The sequence below is a fragment of the Macaca mulatta genome, chromosome X (assembly GCF_049350105.2).
Source record: "Macaca mulatta isolate MMU2019108-1 chromosome X, T2T-MMU8v2.0, whole genome shotgun sequence".
NCBI lineage: Eukaryota > Metazoa > Chordata > Mammalia > Primates > Cercopithecidae > Macaca > Macaca mulatta.
Window position 1 is genome coordinate 53,079,504 of NC_133426.1, and position 14,420 is coordinate 53,093,923.

At 49.2% G+C, this 14,420-nt stretch overlaps 1 protein-coding gene across 11 annotated transcripts in view; it reads right to left on the reverse strand.

Moving 5' to 3' along the window:
- IQSEC2 (IQ motif and Sec7 domain ArfGEF 2) overlaps positions 1-14,420 on the reverse strand; it is a 95,680-nt gene that overhangs the window by 8,236 nt on the left and 73,024 nt on the right. For 10 of the 11 annotated variants that reach the window (XM_077989056.1, XM_077989058.1, XM_077989050.1 and 7 more), the window contains 8 exons: positions 12,931-13,092; positions 12,322-12,444; positions 11,177-11,343; positions 7,215-7,354; positions 5,666-5,791; positions 3,051-3,150; positions 2,000-2,161; positions 205-378 (listed from right to left, as the gene is read on the reverse strand). In XM_077989056.1, the coding sequence (XP_077845182.1) occupies positions 205-378; positions 2,000-2,161; positions 3,051-3,150; positions 5,666-5,791; positions 7,215-7,354; positions 11,177-11,343; positions 12,322-12,444; positions 12,931-13,092 (1,154 nt within the window). Of the gene's footprint in view, positions 1-204; positions 379-1,499; positions 2,162-3,050; positions 3,151-5,665; positions 5,792-7,214; positions 7,355-11,176; positions 11,344-12,321; positions 12,445-12,930; positions 13,093-14,420 lie in introns of those variants that run through there. The other variant, XM_077989057.1, reaches the window with a different exon arrangement.

Below are 14,420 nucleotides of genomic sequence, written 5' to 3' on the forward strand. Positions count from 1 at the left end.
CACATGCCCTGGCCCAAACGCTGGGCTCCCCCTGCTCTGACCTGGCTCCCAGGCCCCCTGTGGCGCAGCGCCCAGGACTCTGGGTGAAGGCAGGGTGCGTGTGTGTGTGGCAGGTGGAGGGAAGGCTGGTGGCCAGTGACAGGAGGCAAAGAGGACACCTGGTCCCGTGTCTCCCCAGCCAGGGCAGGGGCCCAGAGGGCTTACCTGCATCAGAGAGGTCTCGCAGGGAACTGCTGAGTGCGCCCCGTTTGAGCCCATCGCCTGCCCCGTAAGTGTCCTCCAGGCTACTGCGGGCCATCGTCCCATTCACTGAGTCCTTGGCCCCTCCAGGCTGTGAGGCGTTAGGCCGCATCATACCTTTCTGCTTCTCCAGCTCCGCTGGGTGGCAGTCGGGGAGACAGGGAGCAAAGGTCAGGAACAGGAGTGAGAGCCCATCTGACTGACCCTAGCCCTCCGTCCTCCTTCCTCCTCCCTCCTCCCTCCCTCTGTCCCCAGGCTTCCTGTTTTGCCCCTTGGACGACCAGCCCTTGTCTCCCCCAAAACTGCAGCTCCATCACCGAAGTACCCTTAGTGCCCAGCTCCCGTCTTGCACCCTCCCTTCCTGCTCAGCCTTCCCTTCATCCCTCTTGGTGCCTGCTCTCCCTGTTCCATTTCCCTTCCCTTCACTCTTATGACTTCTCCCCTCCCATGCCCTCTTGCAGTCAGGTCTCTCAAAGCACCCCTGCCCTTCAAAAAAGAGCTTCATGGCAGATGGTTCACAGTAAGGACGGGAAGGCCCTTCTAGCCTATGGCAAAGGGCAATCTTTCCAGAGTCCAGTCAGTTCTCAGATACCTTGCTCCAGAGCAGAGGGGCTCCTGGAAGGGCAGGAGCAGGAAACTGACAGGAATCAAATCCTCTATTAAGTGCCAGGCAGTATGCTGGGTGCTACACATACTTGATCTCTCTCAATCCTCACAACAGTTCTGAGGTCAGTATTAGCATCCACATTGTGCAGAGGAGGAAACTGAGAATCCGAGAAGTCTTAGAGCTTGCCCAGGGTCATACAGCTGGAAATGGCGGAGCCGACATCCAGAGCTGGGGTGCTTCCGGCCTCCTTACAGCCCCACCTCCCCACAGAGCTCACAGAAACATGTGTCTACTGGCCTCCCCTCGTCTTGGGCTGCTAATCCCTCTCTCGGGATTTTCCCAGGGTCTCAAAGGATCTGGTGAACTGAAACTTCTATCCCTGCCTCGCTGAGGAGTAGAGTGGCCCTGGAGCTGTGAAGGCCTCACCAAGGAGCTGTCCGCCGCCTCGTCTCTCTTTTTCTGTCTGCCTGCCTCTTTCTCCTTAACACCATGTTACTTAACTGTGACTGCTTAGCCTGGAGAAGAGAAAACTTGGAGGGCATCGGGAGGAATGAGATGTAATCACTATTTTCCATTATATATATATGATCAAAATGACTTGGTGTGGCCCCTGGAGAGGATAGGCCACTGGGACTCAGCTCAGGAATTGATATGTGGGCAGAGGAGGAGAGAGAGTGGGACAGGGAATACAGACTTTTTGAATGCCTAAGATGTGTTGGGACATTTCGGCTACCTTGTCTCATTTCATCTCCTTGACTCCGTGAAGGAGACTTCATTACCCCAAATTCGTGTAGGAAGAAACTGGGGCTAGGCGGGTTAGGCAATTAGCTCCAGTTCACCCAGATAACGAATAGCATACCTGGGACCTAAAACTACAGTCCTACCTCTAATACTCTGATTCTTCTCCCTGATACCTTTCACTAGAAGGAATAGTTGGCTCATAATTAGAGTTTGGGATAATAATGGGGCTGGGAGGTAATGAGCCCCTTGTCACTGAAGGTATTCAAGCAGAGGCTGAAGAATTCTTGAAATGAGCATGGGAAGGTTGGACAAGCTAACCCTCAACTCTGAGATTCTCAGAGGATAGGATTCTTGGTTTCTGCAGGGTACTGTTTCAGGAGATGGGGGAGGAGACGTGGCTGGGCTACTCACACTCCACACGGTATTTCTCCATCTCCTGCACCTCCGCAATGGATTCGCGCAGGTCGGATGTAAAGCGCAGCCGGTCCTGGAGGCTGGGGGCATTGAAGATGATGAGGACTTTTCGCTCCCCACCAGGTACTGCAGACAGCAACTTGATCCCAAACTGGTAATCTGTGGAGAAAGGGGAGACTGGGCACCTCTGTTGGGATTGGTGGAGGTGGCTCATACCTAAAATAATTTTTCTTTTCTGTTCTTTTTTTCCTGAGATAACATCTCTCTGTCACCCAGGCTGGAGTGCACTGGTGTCATTATGGCTCACTGCGGCCTTGAACTCCTGGGCTCAAGTGATCCTTCTGCCTCAAGCCTCCTGAGTAGCTGGGACCATGGGCACGCACCATATGTGCAGATAATTTTTTTATTTTCAGTAGAGATGGGGTCTTACTATATTGCCCAGGTTGGTCACGAATTCCTGGGCTCAAGCGATCCTCCTGCCTTGGCCTCCCAAAGTGCTGGGATTACAGGTGTGAGCCGCCATACCTAGCCCATGAAATAATTTTTCTGCTGTCTAACTCTGATCATGCCTCTTCTCCATTTGAGCATATTTAGCAGCTCCCCTTTGCCCCAAAGCCCTCAAACTCCTGGTAGCTGTGGCCCCCTTACTTCCTGTACTGCAGGATGTAAAGGCATACAACTCTGCACTGCTGTCTTGAAACTCTTTCCTTCTCACCTCTACCTCAACTCACATTGCTACTGCTGCCCAGAGTACCATGAAACAAAGCTCCTCCTGGTTCATCCTTTAGAGCACAGCGTGATCACCATCTCTTTGGCCCACCAGAGAACACATGCACTGGGGTTCTCTGCAAGACTATGAGCTAACCAGGGGCTAGACCCGAGTCATACTCCACCCTGGCCTGCCCCTCATCCTGGGACCAAGTAGGTGCTTCGGAGACCCTTAGCCTGGTTGTAAGGGACTCCGAAAACTGGAGCTGGTAGAGATGACGGGTGAGCATGGGGGCCATGACATAGACTCTTGGGAGCTGGGATCCAAGAAGGGACTCACATGAATTCTGGAAGAGCTGCATGTGCATTTCCACGAGGGGGAAAGACTGACGGAAACTGTACGTCACCAAGATCTTCTTCTTCTGGAAAATTTTGGTGACCTTTGGCAGGGGTGGGAAAAAGACAAGAGGCAGCGTTTTGGGTGGGGAATTTCCACGTGGCACCTATTTCTGGTAACCACCCTCCCCTCCCACCCCATTAACAGACATACACACACAAATACACATGCCCACAAGCTGGGGAGAATGGAAGCTTGAGGGACAGAATGGGAGACATGGAAGAAAACGCAAGTTCCTGATGTAATGACCACGCACCACAGACATTTACCACATTTCCAGGAACTAACTGAATCCTGCTCCCTCCAGGAAGCCTGCTCCAACATCCCACAGAGATTTGTAAACCCCTTTTCTGAGCTCCAGAATGATGATTCAGTACCTTTCCCTTGTCAGGCGCTATGCTAGTCCTCTGAGTGTGTGATCACCCCCTGCTGGACTGGAAGGCAGGAGTCTGGTTGTCGGGTTCTGTCACCGGGCCTCACCAGAGCCTGCACTTAATGGCAATCTCTGCTGAACCCATGTAGAGAGTTAACAAGTCTTCCTCTCAACAACCCAACGTCTTTGTCGAGTACTTGGGCACTCTGGACTCAACTAACACAGGTTGCAAACACCTCAGGCGGTCTGCAAGTGGCTCATAAAAGGAAATGTTTTGATTTCAGGATGGCATGATGACGCAAAGCACTTTTTTAGGTCCTTTGGGCTGTGAGCTCCCTGAGAACAGGGACTAATTCTGATTCATCCTGGCATACCCAGTGCCTGGCATACAGCTGGACGCACACCAGTTTCAGTACCTGAGGGATGTCTACACATTGACTGTGTGGGCCAGGTACTCCTTGGGGTAAGGCAGATTCCACATATAACCTCTTCTTTCATTTCATCCTCATAACAACCCTGTGAGGTAGGGGTTAGCTCCATTTCACAGAGGAGGAAACTAAGGCTCAGAGGGAGCATGAAAATACTTCCGCTAAAGCAGCAATCCTCAACTGGGGGTGATATTGCCCCCAGAGGACATGGAGCAATATCTGGAGACATTTTTGGTCGAAGGGTTGCTACTAGCACCTAATAGGTAGAGACCAGGGTGCTGCTAAACATCCTACAGTGCACAGGACGGTCCCTGCAAAGAATTATCCAGCCTCAAATATCAACAGTGATGAGACTGAGAAACCCTGCTCTAAAGGAGAGACCACCGTGGGAACAGGATCACTGTCCTCCAAACCCTGGCGAGTTGTCTTGGAGCAGAAGGACAACACTTGTTCTTTGTGATGCCAAAGGTTAAGTGCAGATGGTTGGAAGAAACCCACAGGGAGACAGATTCTAGCAGTCAGAGCTGCCTAACAAGGCAACTGGCTGCCTTAGAGGAAGGCGGCTTTCTGTCCCCACAGTCATACATCCAGTGGGCCATCTAGGAAGCTGGACTCTGAAAGTCCCTTCCAACCAGCAAAGTCCTAAGAGTCCCATCCCTAAAAGACAAACATCTCTATTTGTAATGAGCTCAGTTTTAAGAATCACTTCAAGCATCTTTTTTTTTTTTTTTCTTTTTTTTAGACAGAGTTTCACTTGTCGCCCAGGCTGGAGTGCAATGGAGAGATCTCAGCTCACTGCAACTTCCGCCTCCTGGGTTCAAGCGATTCTCCTGCCTCAGCCTCCCCAGTGGCTGGGACTACAGGCACGAACCACTATGCCCAGCTAATTTTTTATATTTTTAGTAGAGACGAGGTTTCTCCATGTTGGCCAGGCTGGTCTCGAACTCCTGACCTCAGGTGATCCACCCGCCTCGGCCTCCTAAAGCGTTGGGATTACAGGCATGAGCCACCGTGCCTGGCCCAAGCATCTTTTTCAAATTTTGTTTTTATTATTTGTGTATTTATTTATTTATTTATTTAATTTTTTGAGACAGGATCTGGCTCTGTTGCCCAGGTTGGAATGCAGTGGTACAATCACAGCACACTGCAACCCCTGCCTCCCGGGCTCAAGTGATCCTCCTGACTCAGCCTCCCAAGTAGCTGGGACTACACACAACAGGTACACACCACCATGCCTGGCTAATTTTCGTATTTTTTGTGGAGACAGGGTTTCGACATGTTGCCCAAGCTGGTCTCAAAACTCCTGGGCTCAAGTGATTCAAACTGCCTTGGCCTCCCAAAGCTCTGGGACTGTAGGCGTGAGCCATGGTGCCCGGCCCACTACAAGCATCTTGATTACTGAAGATTTCTAGACTGACCTGGGGGTCACAGGTTCACCCCTCTTCACACAACCCTATGGGCTACTGAGGTGGACAAGGGTATTTCCTACCACTTCCCAGGTTGTAAGTCTGTCATCCCTTTGGTCCTCATATATTCTGTCCCTGTGCGTCTGTTACTATCTCCAAATGAATCTGCGAGGAAAAGGAGGGGCAGAGAAGGCCTGGGCCTTGCCTGAGGCCATGCGGATGGCATGGCAGAACACCTCGCCTGCGACACTCCACACACCACACCACACACCAACATCAACATGGCTCACACCAGACTCAGGTGTCAACCTCACTATCCCCCTTCCATCTCCTCCCCCACAGTGCTCATACCACAAGGAGATCATTGAAGAGGAAGACCTCTCGCTGATGCAACCCTAGCCTCTGGGGGCGGTTTGGATCTGGCACCTCGTAGAGCTGGCAGCAGCAAACCAGTCGACGGTGAGGGAGAGACAGGACCTAGACAGGCATGGAGAAACAGGTGTCAGCAAGGCCAGCCCGCAGCTTCAGGCCTCCTGGCACCTTAAGTTTCAACCGCAAAAAAGTTTACCTCTCATACATGTGTATCACTCTGACACAAGGGGTATCAGCGACTAAGGCCTAAACTTTTCTTCTACCTTGCCTTTGTCCCTCTGTCTGGAATATCTTTCTTGTCCAGCTCTGCATGGTCATATTTCAACTCCCCTTCAAATTTCCATCCCAGCCAGGCATGATGGCTCACGCCTGTAATCCCAGCACTTTGGGAGGCCGAGGTGAGCGGATCACCTGAGGTCAGGGGTTCGAGACCAGCCTGGCCAACATGATGAAACCCCGTCTCTACTAAAAACACAAAAATTAGCTGGGTATGATGGTTGGCGCCTGCGATCCCAGATACTCAGTAGGCTGAGGCAGGAGAATCGTTTGAACCCAGGTGGTGGAGGTTGCAATGAGCCAAGATCATGCCACTGCACTCCTGCCTGAGTGACAGAGTGAAACTCCATCTCAAAAAAAAAAAAAAATTCAATCCCCAAATTATCTCTTCCAAGAAGCCTTCCCTGATTTCTCCAGGCTGAAAACGGCCTCTTTCTCCTTTCTCCTCTCCTAAACTGGACCATAAGGCAGAAGTATTATATGTGTCTTTGTCTCACACCCCAACTGGTCTGTGAGTGCCCCCAAGGACAGAGACCACGGTCTGATTCATATATATGAATGCCCAGCACCAACTCTGGTGCCCAGTAAAATGCTGGGCTCAGTGGAAAGGCATCCACAAATGTTTGTTGGCTAAAGCCTGTTCTTTTTTTTTTTTTTTTTTTTCTTTTTTTCAGATGGAGCCTTGCTCTGTCACCCAGGCTGGAGTGCGTTGGCACGATCTCAGCTCACTGCAACCTCCACCTCCTGGGATCAAGCGATTCTCCTGCCTCAGCCTCCTGAGTAACTGGAACTCCAGGCACGCACCACGACGCCTGGCTAATTTTTATATTTTTAGTACAGACAGGTTTTGCGATGATAGCCAGGCTGGTCTGGAACTCCTGACCTGAGGTGATCCGCCCACCTCGGCCTCCCAAAGTGCTGGGATTACAGGCACAAGCCATTGCACCTGGCCTAAAGTGTGTTCTTGCTTTGGTTTTCTGATAACCATTAGCTTGGCCCTTCACTTAGGATGGACAGGCAAAGCCAGAGGCGAAAACGATGTTAATATTTATACAGTACCCACTATGGGCCTTGGAATGTGCTCGATGCATTCACTCTGCATCACAGCCTTCTGAGGAATGCATTATCACCCACTCCGTATTGCAGGTAAAGGGCACCTGGGGCTCAGGGAGGTGCAGTGACTCAGGAGGTGCACTTAGTGGCAGAGGCAGACCTGAACCCTGGCCCCTCTGCAGCCTTCCAAGGCACTTACTGGTTTCTTTCCAACAATCATGCGCTCCACAGCCTGCACCTGGGACACATGGTCATCGTTGGTCCGCAGTTCACGCCCCTGGATGCGCTGGTAGATGCCCACCAGGAGGTCTCGGGGGATGTCTTCACCATTGTCAACCCCTGGGGGAGGGAGCAACACAGGGATATGTCACATAATTATGGGCACTGGGTGGTAGGGATGCTCCACAACTCCCACACCCAGGCACGGGCCATGACAGTCAGGACTGAGGGTCAGTGGGTATCCTCAGCCCCTTAGCCAGGATTGGGGCAGGGAGGATGTCCTTCAACACAACAGCCAGTTGCTGTCTTCCCCGGGGTGGGGAATTTTCTCTCAACAACTCAGAATACACTGTAATTAAAACAATCAGATACTATTGTTTGCCTTTCTAATTAGCAAAAATACTTTTAAATGAAATCCAGTGCTAGGAAGAGTGCAGGGAAGTGGGCATATATGGTAACATAACTCTTTTGGAAGGTAATTTGGCAAGAATCTAAATGTTTGTACACAGTGATTCTTCTTCTAGGAATCTACCTTAAGGAACTACTCAGAAATATGTGCAAGATGTATGTGCAAGAATGCTAGTGCAGGCCGGGCATGGTGGCTCATACCTGTAATCCCAGCACTTTGGGAGGCCGAGGCGGGCAGATCATGAGGTCAGGAGATCAAGACCATCCTGGCCAACATTGTGAAACCTCATCTCTGCTAAAAATACAAAAAATTAGCCAGGCGTGGCAGCGTGTGCCTGTAGTCCCAGTTATTCGGGAGGCTGAGGCAGAATTGCTTGAACCCTGGAGGCAGAGGCTGTAGTGAGCCAAGATCGGGCCACTGCACTCCAGCCTGAGCAACAAGATTGAGACTCTGTCTAAAAAAAAAAAAAAAAAAAAAAGAAAAAAAAAGATTGCTAGGACAGGCGTAGTGTAATCCCAGCACTTTGGGAGGCTGAGGCAGGTGGATCGCTCGAGCCCAGGAATTCGAGAGCCAACCTGGGCAACATGGCAAAATCCCATCTCTACAAAAAATACAAAAATTAGCTGGGTGTGGTGGCACACACCCGTGGTCCCAGCTACTTGGGAGGCTGAAGTGGGATACTAGCTTGAGCCTGGGAGGAGGAGGTTGCAGTCAACCATGATTGCACCACTGCACTCCAGCCTGGGCAACAGAGCAAGACCCTGTCTCAAAAAAAATAAATAAATAAAAAGAATACTCACCAAGTGTTACTTATGGGGACAATTTGAAACAACCTAAATTTTAACAATAGAGGAACAGTCAAGTAAAGGATAGTATATCCATTTAATAATATAGTGCACAGCTATTAAAAACTTGACATTTACAAAAACATTTTGATAGCTTGAGAAAATTACAGTAGCAAATTATGTGAAAAGAGTAAGACAAATTGCATGTATGGTATGATCTGAACTATATAAAAAGTTACATATGCATGGGGGAAAAGATTAGAACGCACCAAAACATTAACTATGATTGCCTCTAGGGGGCAAATTTTGGGTGATAAAAAGAAATGTTCTAATTTTCTGAATCTTCCAACATTTCTGAAACAAGTATGTATTACCTTCATTTATTTGCTTCTTTATTTAATAATTAGAGGGGAGGCCGGGCGCGGTGGCTCAAGCCTGTAATCCCAGCACTTTGGGAGGCCGAGACGGGCGGATCACGAGGTCAGGAGATCGAGACCATCCTGGCTAACACAGTGAAACCCCGTCTCTACTAAAAAACACAAAAAACTAGCTGGGCGAGGTGGTGGGTGCCTGTGGTCCCAGCTACTCAGGAGGCTGAGGCAGGAGAATGGCGTAAACCCAGGAGGCGGAGCTTGCAGTGAGCTGAGATCCGGCCACTGCACTCCAGCCTGGGCGACAGAGCGAGCCTGTCTCAAAAAAAAAAAAAAATGAAATAAAATAAAATAATAATAATAATAATTAGAGGGGAAAAGATACACACACACACACACACACAGACATATTGAGAGACAGAGGGAAAAAGAATGGATGAATGAATGATGGCAAAATTATAGGAGACAACTCCAAATGGCCTCTGATCTAACTCCCTCCTCCCATCTTCACCATCCTTCTCCATTTCTGATTGCTGAGTGAAACCTACTCACTCTTCTCTCTAAATCCTCTGCTAGAGAAAATGTTTTCTGGGCAGGACGTGGAGGCTCACACCTGTAATTCCAGCACTTTGGGAGGCCGAGTTGAGGCAAGGAGTTTGAGACCAGCCTGGGCAACATAGCAAGACCCCGTCTCTACAAAAAATTTAAAAATTAGTTGGGCATGGTGGCCCGCGCCTATATTCCCAGCTACTCAGGAGGCTGAGGTGGGAGGATCGCTTGAGCCCAGTTCAAGGCTGTAGTGAGCTCTGCTAGCACCACAGCACTCCAGCCTGGGTGAGAGAGTGAGACCCTGTCTCTGAAAATAAAAAACAAAAAAACAGAAAACAAAAAGGAGAAAATGTTTTCTTCCTTGGAAATGCCACATCTCCTCCTTGGACAGGTGCTAAAGGAACATTCTATATCACACTGACTTTCTTACCAGAGCAGCCACAGCTGCACAAACCCAATGGGCAGCCAATTTGTCTTGTTTTCAGTTTGCTTTTTTTCTTTGACTCTATTTCCCTCTTTCTTTTCTGCTTAAATAATCTTAACATCTGTACCATTTTTAGTAGGCTGCTCTTTGGTGATAGGGAGGGCTCGACATCAGTAGAATAAGCAAAAAGAGCAAGGTGACACCTTTCATCCGGCATTCAAGGCCCTCATATATTAGTTCCATATATTGGAACCTCATATATTGGGACCTTCCCAACTCATCAATGACCTCATCTCAATTGTTCTTCTTTTTTTTTTTCTGAAGACAGAGTCTTGCTCTGTCACTCAGGCTGGAGTGCAGTGGTGCAATCTTAGCTCACTGCAACCTCTGCCTCCCGGGTTCAAGTAATTCTCCTACCTCAGCCTCCTGAGTGGCTGGGATTACAGGCATGCACCAACATGCCTGCTAATTTTTGTATTTTTAGTAGCGATGGGGTTTCCTCATGTTGGCCAGGCTGGTCTGGAACTCCTGGCCTCATGTGATCCACCTGCCTCAGCCTCACAAAGTGCTGGGATTACAGGCGTGAGCGACCGTACCCAGCCCTCAGTTGTTCCCTAAAGAAAATAAATGTTCCTGCCTCTGCGTCTTTGGTATTCTCACTGGTAGGTAAGCCCTCCTCTATCTCTATTGTGTCACCTTCTCCATGCCTTCAAGACCCACCTTAAAATAAAAATACTGCCTCCTCCGGGAAGCTAGCTAGAGGTGGGCTCTTCCTCCTTTGAGCTCTGACTGCACTTTTGGCCTCTCTGATGTCACTGTTCACTTTCTGTCTTATGTTAGTTATCTGGGTGCTACAAGTCAGCCTCTCCCACACACGGGGAGCTCTCTCAGAACAGGGAGTATGGCAGATTCCTCTCCATTGTCCTTGGCACCCATCATGGGGCTTGGCACACACTAAGTGCTAAGTGTTGACTGGCTGGCTGGTTGTTTGGTCGAGTGATAAATGAACGCATGAATAGAGGAAAAGATACGCAAAATAATTAAATGAGTCCTCATGGGCATAAATAAGAGAGGGAAAGAGGGAGTGGGGAAAAGAGAAGTGAATGACTGAATGAATGAATCAGAATAAAGCCTTGTAAGAGTCAGGACTTTAATCTATCATGTTCACTGCTTGAACCCCAGGACCTAGAAACCTGGTGCACAGCAGAAGCTCAGTACAATGGGCAAATGACGATTTGAGTGAATTAATAAGTGAATATCCTGGGAACATCCAGCTAGGGCAGAAAGTGACAGCATCACAAATTAATTTCCAAGGAACAGATGGCATCTCCTGCATCCTTCCCCACCTTAACCCCCACTTTCCCTTCCCAGGCGAAGGGCAGGAAAGGCTGATAAGGAAGTCACCTCTCAGGTTCTTGATGAAGTCATCTAGTTTCATCTTTCGTTCAGCCTTGACGCTGGGACTGTACATGTCGGTATTGAGGAGGATGATGGCAAAAGCAAGGATGAAGATGGTGTCTGGGTTCCGGAACTGGCGCACAAGGGCTGGGTTACAGACACAGTACCGCTGGCTGCAGGGCAGGAGGGGTCAAAGCCAGACTCAGGAAGCAGCCATCTCTGCCTACCCACCACCCACCCAGTCTGATACCAGCAACCCTTTCCTGCAAGAAATACTTTCTTGATCTCTGGGTCTGTCCTCTTCAGAGCTTCCCCTAGACCAGCATGTAAAAATTACAATCGCTACCTTTTACAGAGCTCTTCCAGGGGATTTATATACATTGTTTCATGTAATCCTATCATAATCCTGCAAGGTAGCTATTGGCAGTCCCATTTTAAAGATGAAGCGACTGAGACTCAAAGTGACAAGGTAACTTGCCCAAGGTAACAGAGCTGGTAAATGGTGAAGCCAGGATGAAAACCCAGATATTTCTAACTGCAAAGCAAATCCTTCCCCCATTGTGGGAAACAAGTTCTCAGCAACTCCTGTTTCTCTTCTAAATACCCTAAAGTGGCAGAGCCAGGATTTAGACCCCGGCCTACCTGATCTCCAAAGCATTTATAGTAGAGTAAAATGGTTAAGGGCATGGATGGATCATGGACTTAGACACATACAAGTTCAAATCCTGGTTCTACCACTTATTCACTGTATGACCCTGGGCAAGTTACTTAACCTCTCTAAACTTCTGATTTCTCCTCTATAAAATGGGAATAATAATAGAAGTGCCTACTTTATGGGGTGGTTGTGATTATTCGGTGAAATAATCGTGTAAAGTGCTCAGCTCAGCACCTGATACCTAATAAGTGCTCCGTGAATGTTAGCTGTTATTGCTGATGTTGTTGTCACTTATCGAATGCCCATGTCCCAGAGGCTGAGCTAGATACTTTACATGCACTACCTCTGATCCTCACAATTGCCTTGCAAGAGAGGATTTATCATTTCTGTTTTATGGTGAAGAGAGTATGAGGCTCAGAGAAGCGACTTGTAAACACATACTACGTCGATGCCCACAGGAGGGAGGGGCAGCTTCACAAGTGGGAGACAGGCACACCTGAAGGCTTCGATGAGTCGCTCCACTTTCTGGGCCTCACCCTGAACCCGGATATGGGACTGGAACTTCCGGAGTGCATCATCCAGATCCATTGAGGAGAAGTCCATCTCATCCACCACACAGCTAAGGAGCAAAGAAGGGGGTGTGGTGCTTTCAATTCCTCTGCAGAAAACCTCTGACCCACCTGGACCTGCTCAAATGGACCAACACCCCCACTGATACACTCCCAAATTCAGGACCCATGGCCCGAGCAAGTACACATGAGGACAGAATGTTTGAGATCAAGTCCATCTCAGAAAATTGAGGCAAGGCATGTGGTCACTAAAGGCCCTTTCCATCGAGCCACTCATTTCAGAGACGGGAAAACTGAGGCCCAAAACAGGCCACAGGATGAGCACGTCTTGCCCAGGGCCACATAGAAGACTTTAGGAATAGAGCCAAACAAGATCAGACCCCTTTGGGGCAGAAGGGTACGGGGGCAGGAAGGTCTATTCATCCTGTTTTGAAAAGCTTATTTGAGCTAAAGGGACACAGGCTGCCCCCTTCCTCCCTCTTGCTGTCCTTTTCCAGGAATCCCTGGCCCAGCCTGCCCCATCCTGGGGTCCTCACTCCAACACGTCTCTGTTGAACTGCTTCTGCCGGTTCCCTAGGAATTCCCCTATCATCTGCCGGCTGAGGCCTTTCCGCTCCAGGATGAAGTGAGCCACTCCCACCGGTGTGTCTGACAGGAAGCCCCGCTCGATCAGATACTGGATACCCTTCTCTGGCTTCCTGCAGAAAGAGGGGAGGTAGATGAGATGACTGTCCTCCTGGAACTGTGCTCTCTGTCTCATTTGTTGAACTCATTTTGGGCCCAACTAAGTCCGGCCTCAGAGGACCAACGAAGTCAAATACATAATTTGATCTAATCCCATCATGGCTCAAATGAGAAAACTGAGGCCTAGAGAGAAGAAGCCACTTGCCCATTTCGAAGAGCTTCAAAATCCCAAGGTATCTTGAACCCAACATCCCCCTTCACTGGAGCTACACCACAATAGAAAGAAAATCAGTATCTAGTGAGAGCCCGCTCTACGCCAGGAGCTCTGACCTTCCCAGCAAGAACCAAGGAGCAAGGTTGAGCACCTTCCCTGTGAGTCACAGACCCACAGAGTAGGGAAGAAGTGAAGAGGTTACTTTGTTCCATATCCCACATCCCACACAGGCAGGTCTCACCAACTTCCTCTGAGTGTTTCTATAGACAAGGCGCTCCCTAGATTTCCAGGGAGCTGGGCCAAAATCTGGGTCACAGTTATCCCATATTCAGAACCCCAGAACCTTAGGACCCCACAAGGTTAAAATTTAGAAGGGACTGGTGCCATAGGAGTCTCAGATCCGTCACTTCCCAGTTGTATGACTTTGGACAATTCCTTTTACTTCTCCAAGCCTTGGTTCCTTATCTACAAAACAGGAACACTACTGCCTGCCTTGCTGAGTTATTGTAAGAATGAAATATAGGTGGCAGTGTTTAATAAGCTATAAAGATGTAAGGCATTCAAGTAATGGCTTATATTACATTTAATGTTTTCTAATTACATCTCATGTTTTCCAATTATGTTCTAATCAAATGTCACACTCCCACCTCACTCCTAAACACCTGACAGAAGACCAGGCACCTAGGAAGAGCTTAGTCACAGTCACTGAAGGGTCTAGCACACCACCCTGCCCCCAACATCTCTCACATACACATTCTGCTAGTGGTAGGTGGAAAAATAGAAGCCCAGGGGAGGAATGCACCTTGCCCAGGGCTATGCAGCGAGTCTGGCCAAAGGCCCACTCGGGGGCCAGATCTCCTGTTTCCCAGGCTAGGGCTCTTTCTACACCATATCACCTCCCCTCTAAAAAGGGAAGGTGGGGAGGACAAGTTTCAGAATCCATTTAGTGGGGTCATCTCACCCAAGATCGCACAGTCAGCCAGAGGCAGTACTAGGACTGCCCAGGTGTGTTAAGGGACTCTCTACTCTTTCACCCTGTTGCCAGTCCTCTTCCCTGAATGTCTGGGGAGAAATACCGTTCCACAAAATGAAAGGATGGCAGAACCGGGATCACTGCGTGGAGTTCTG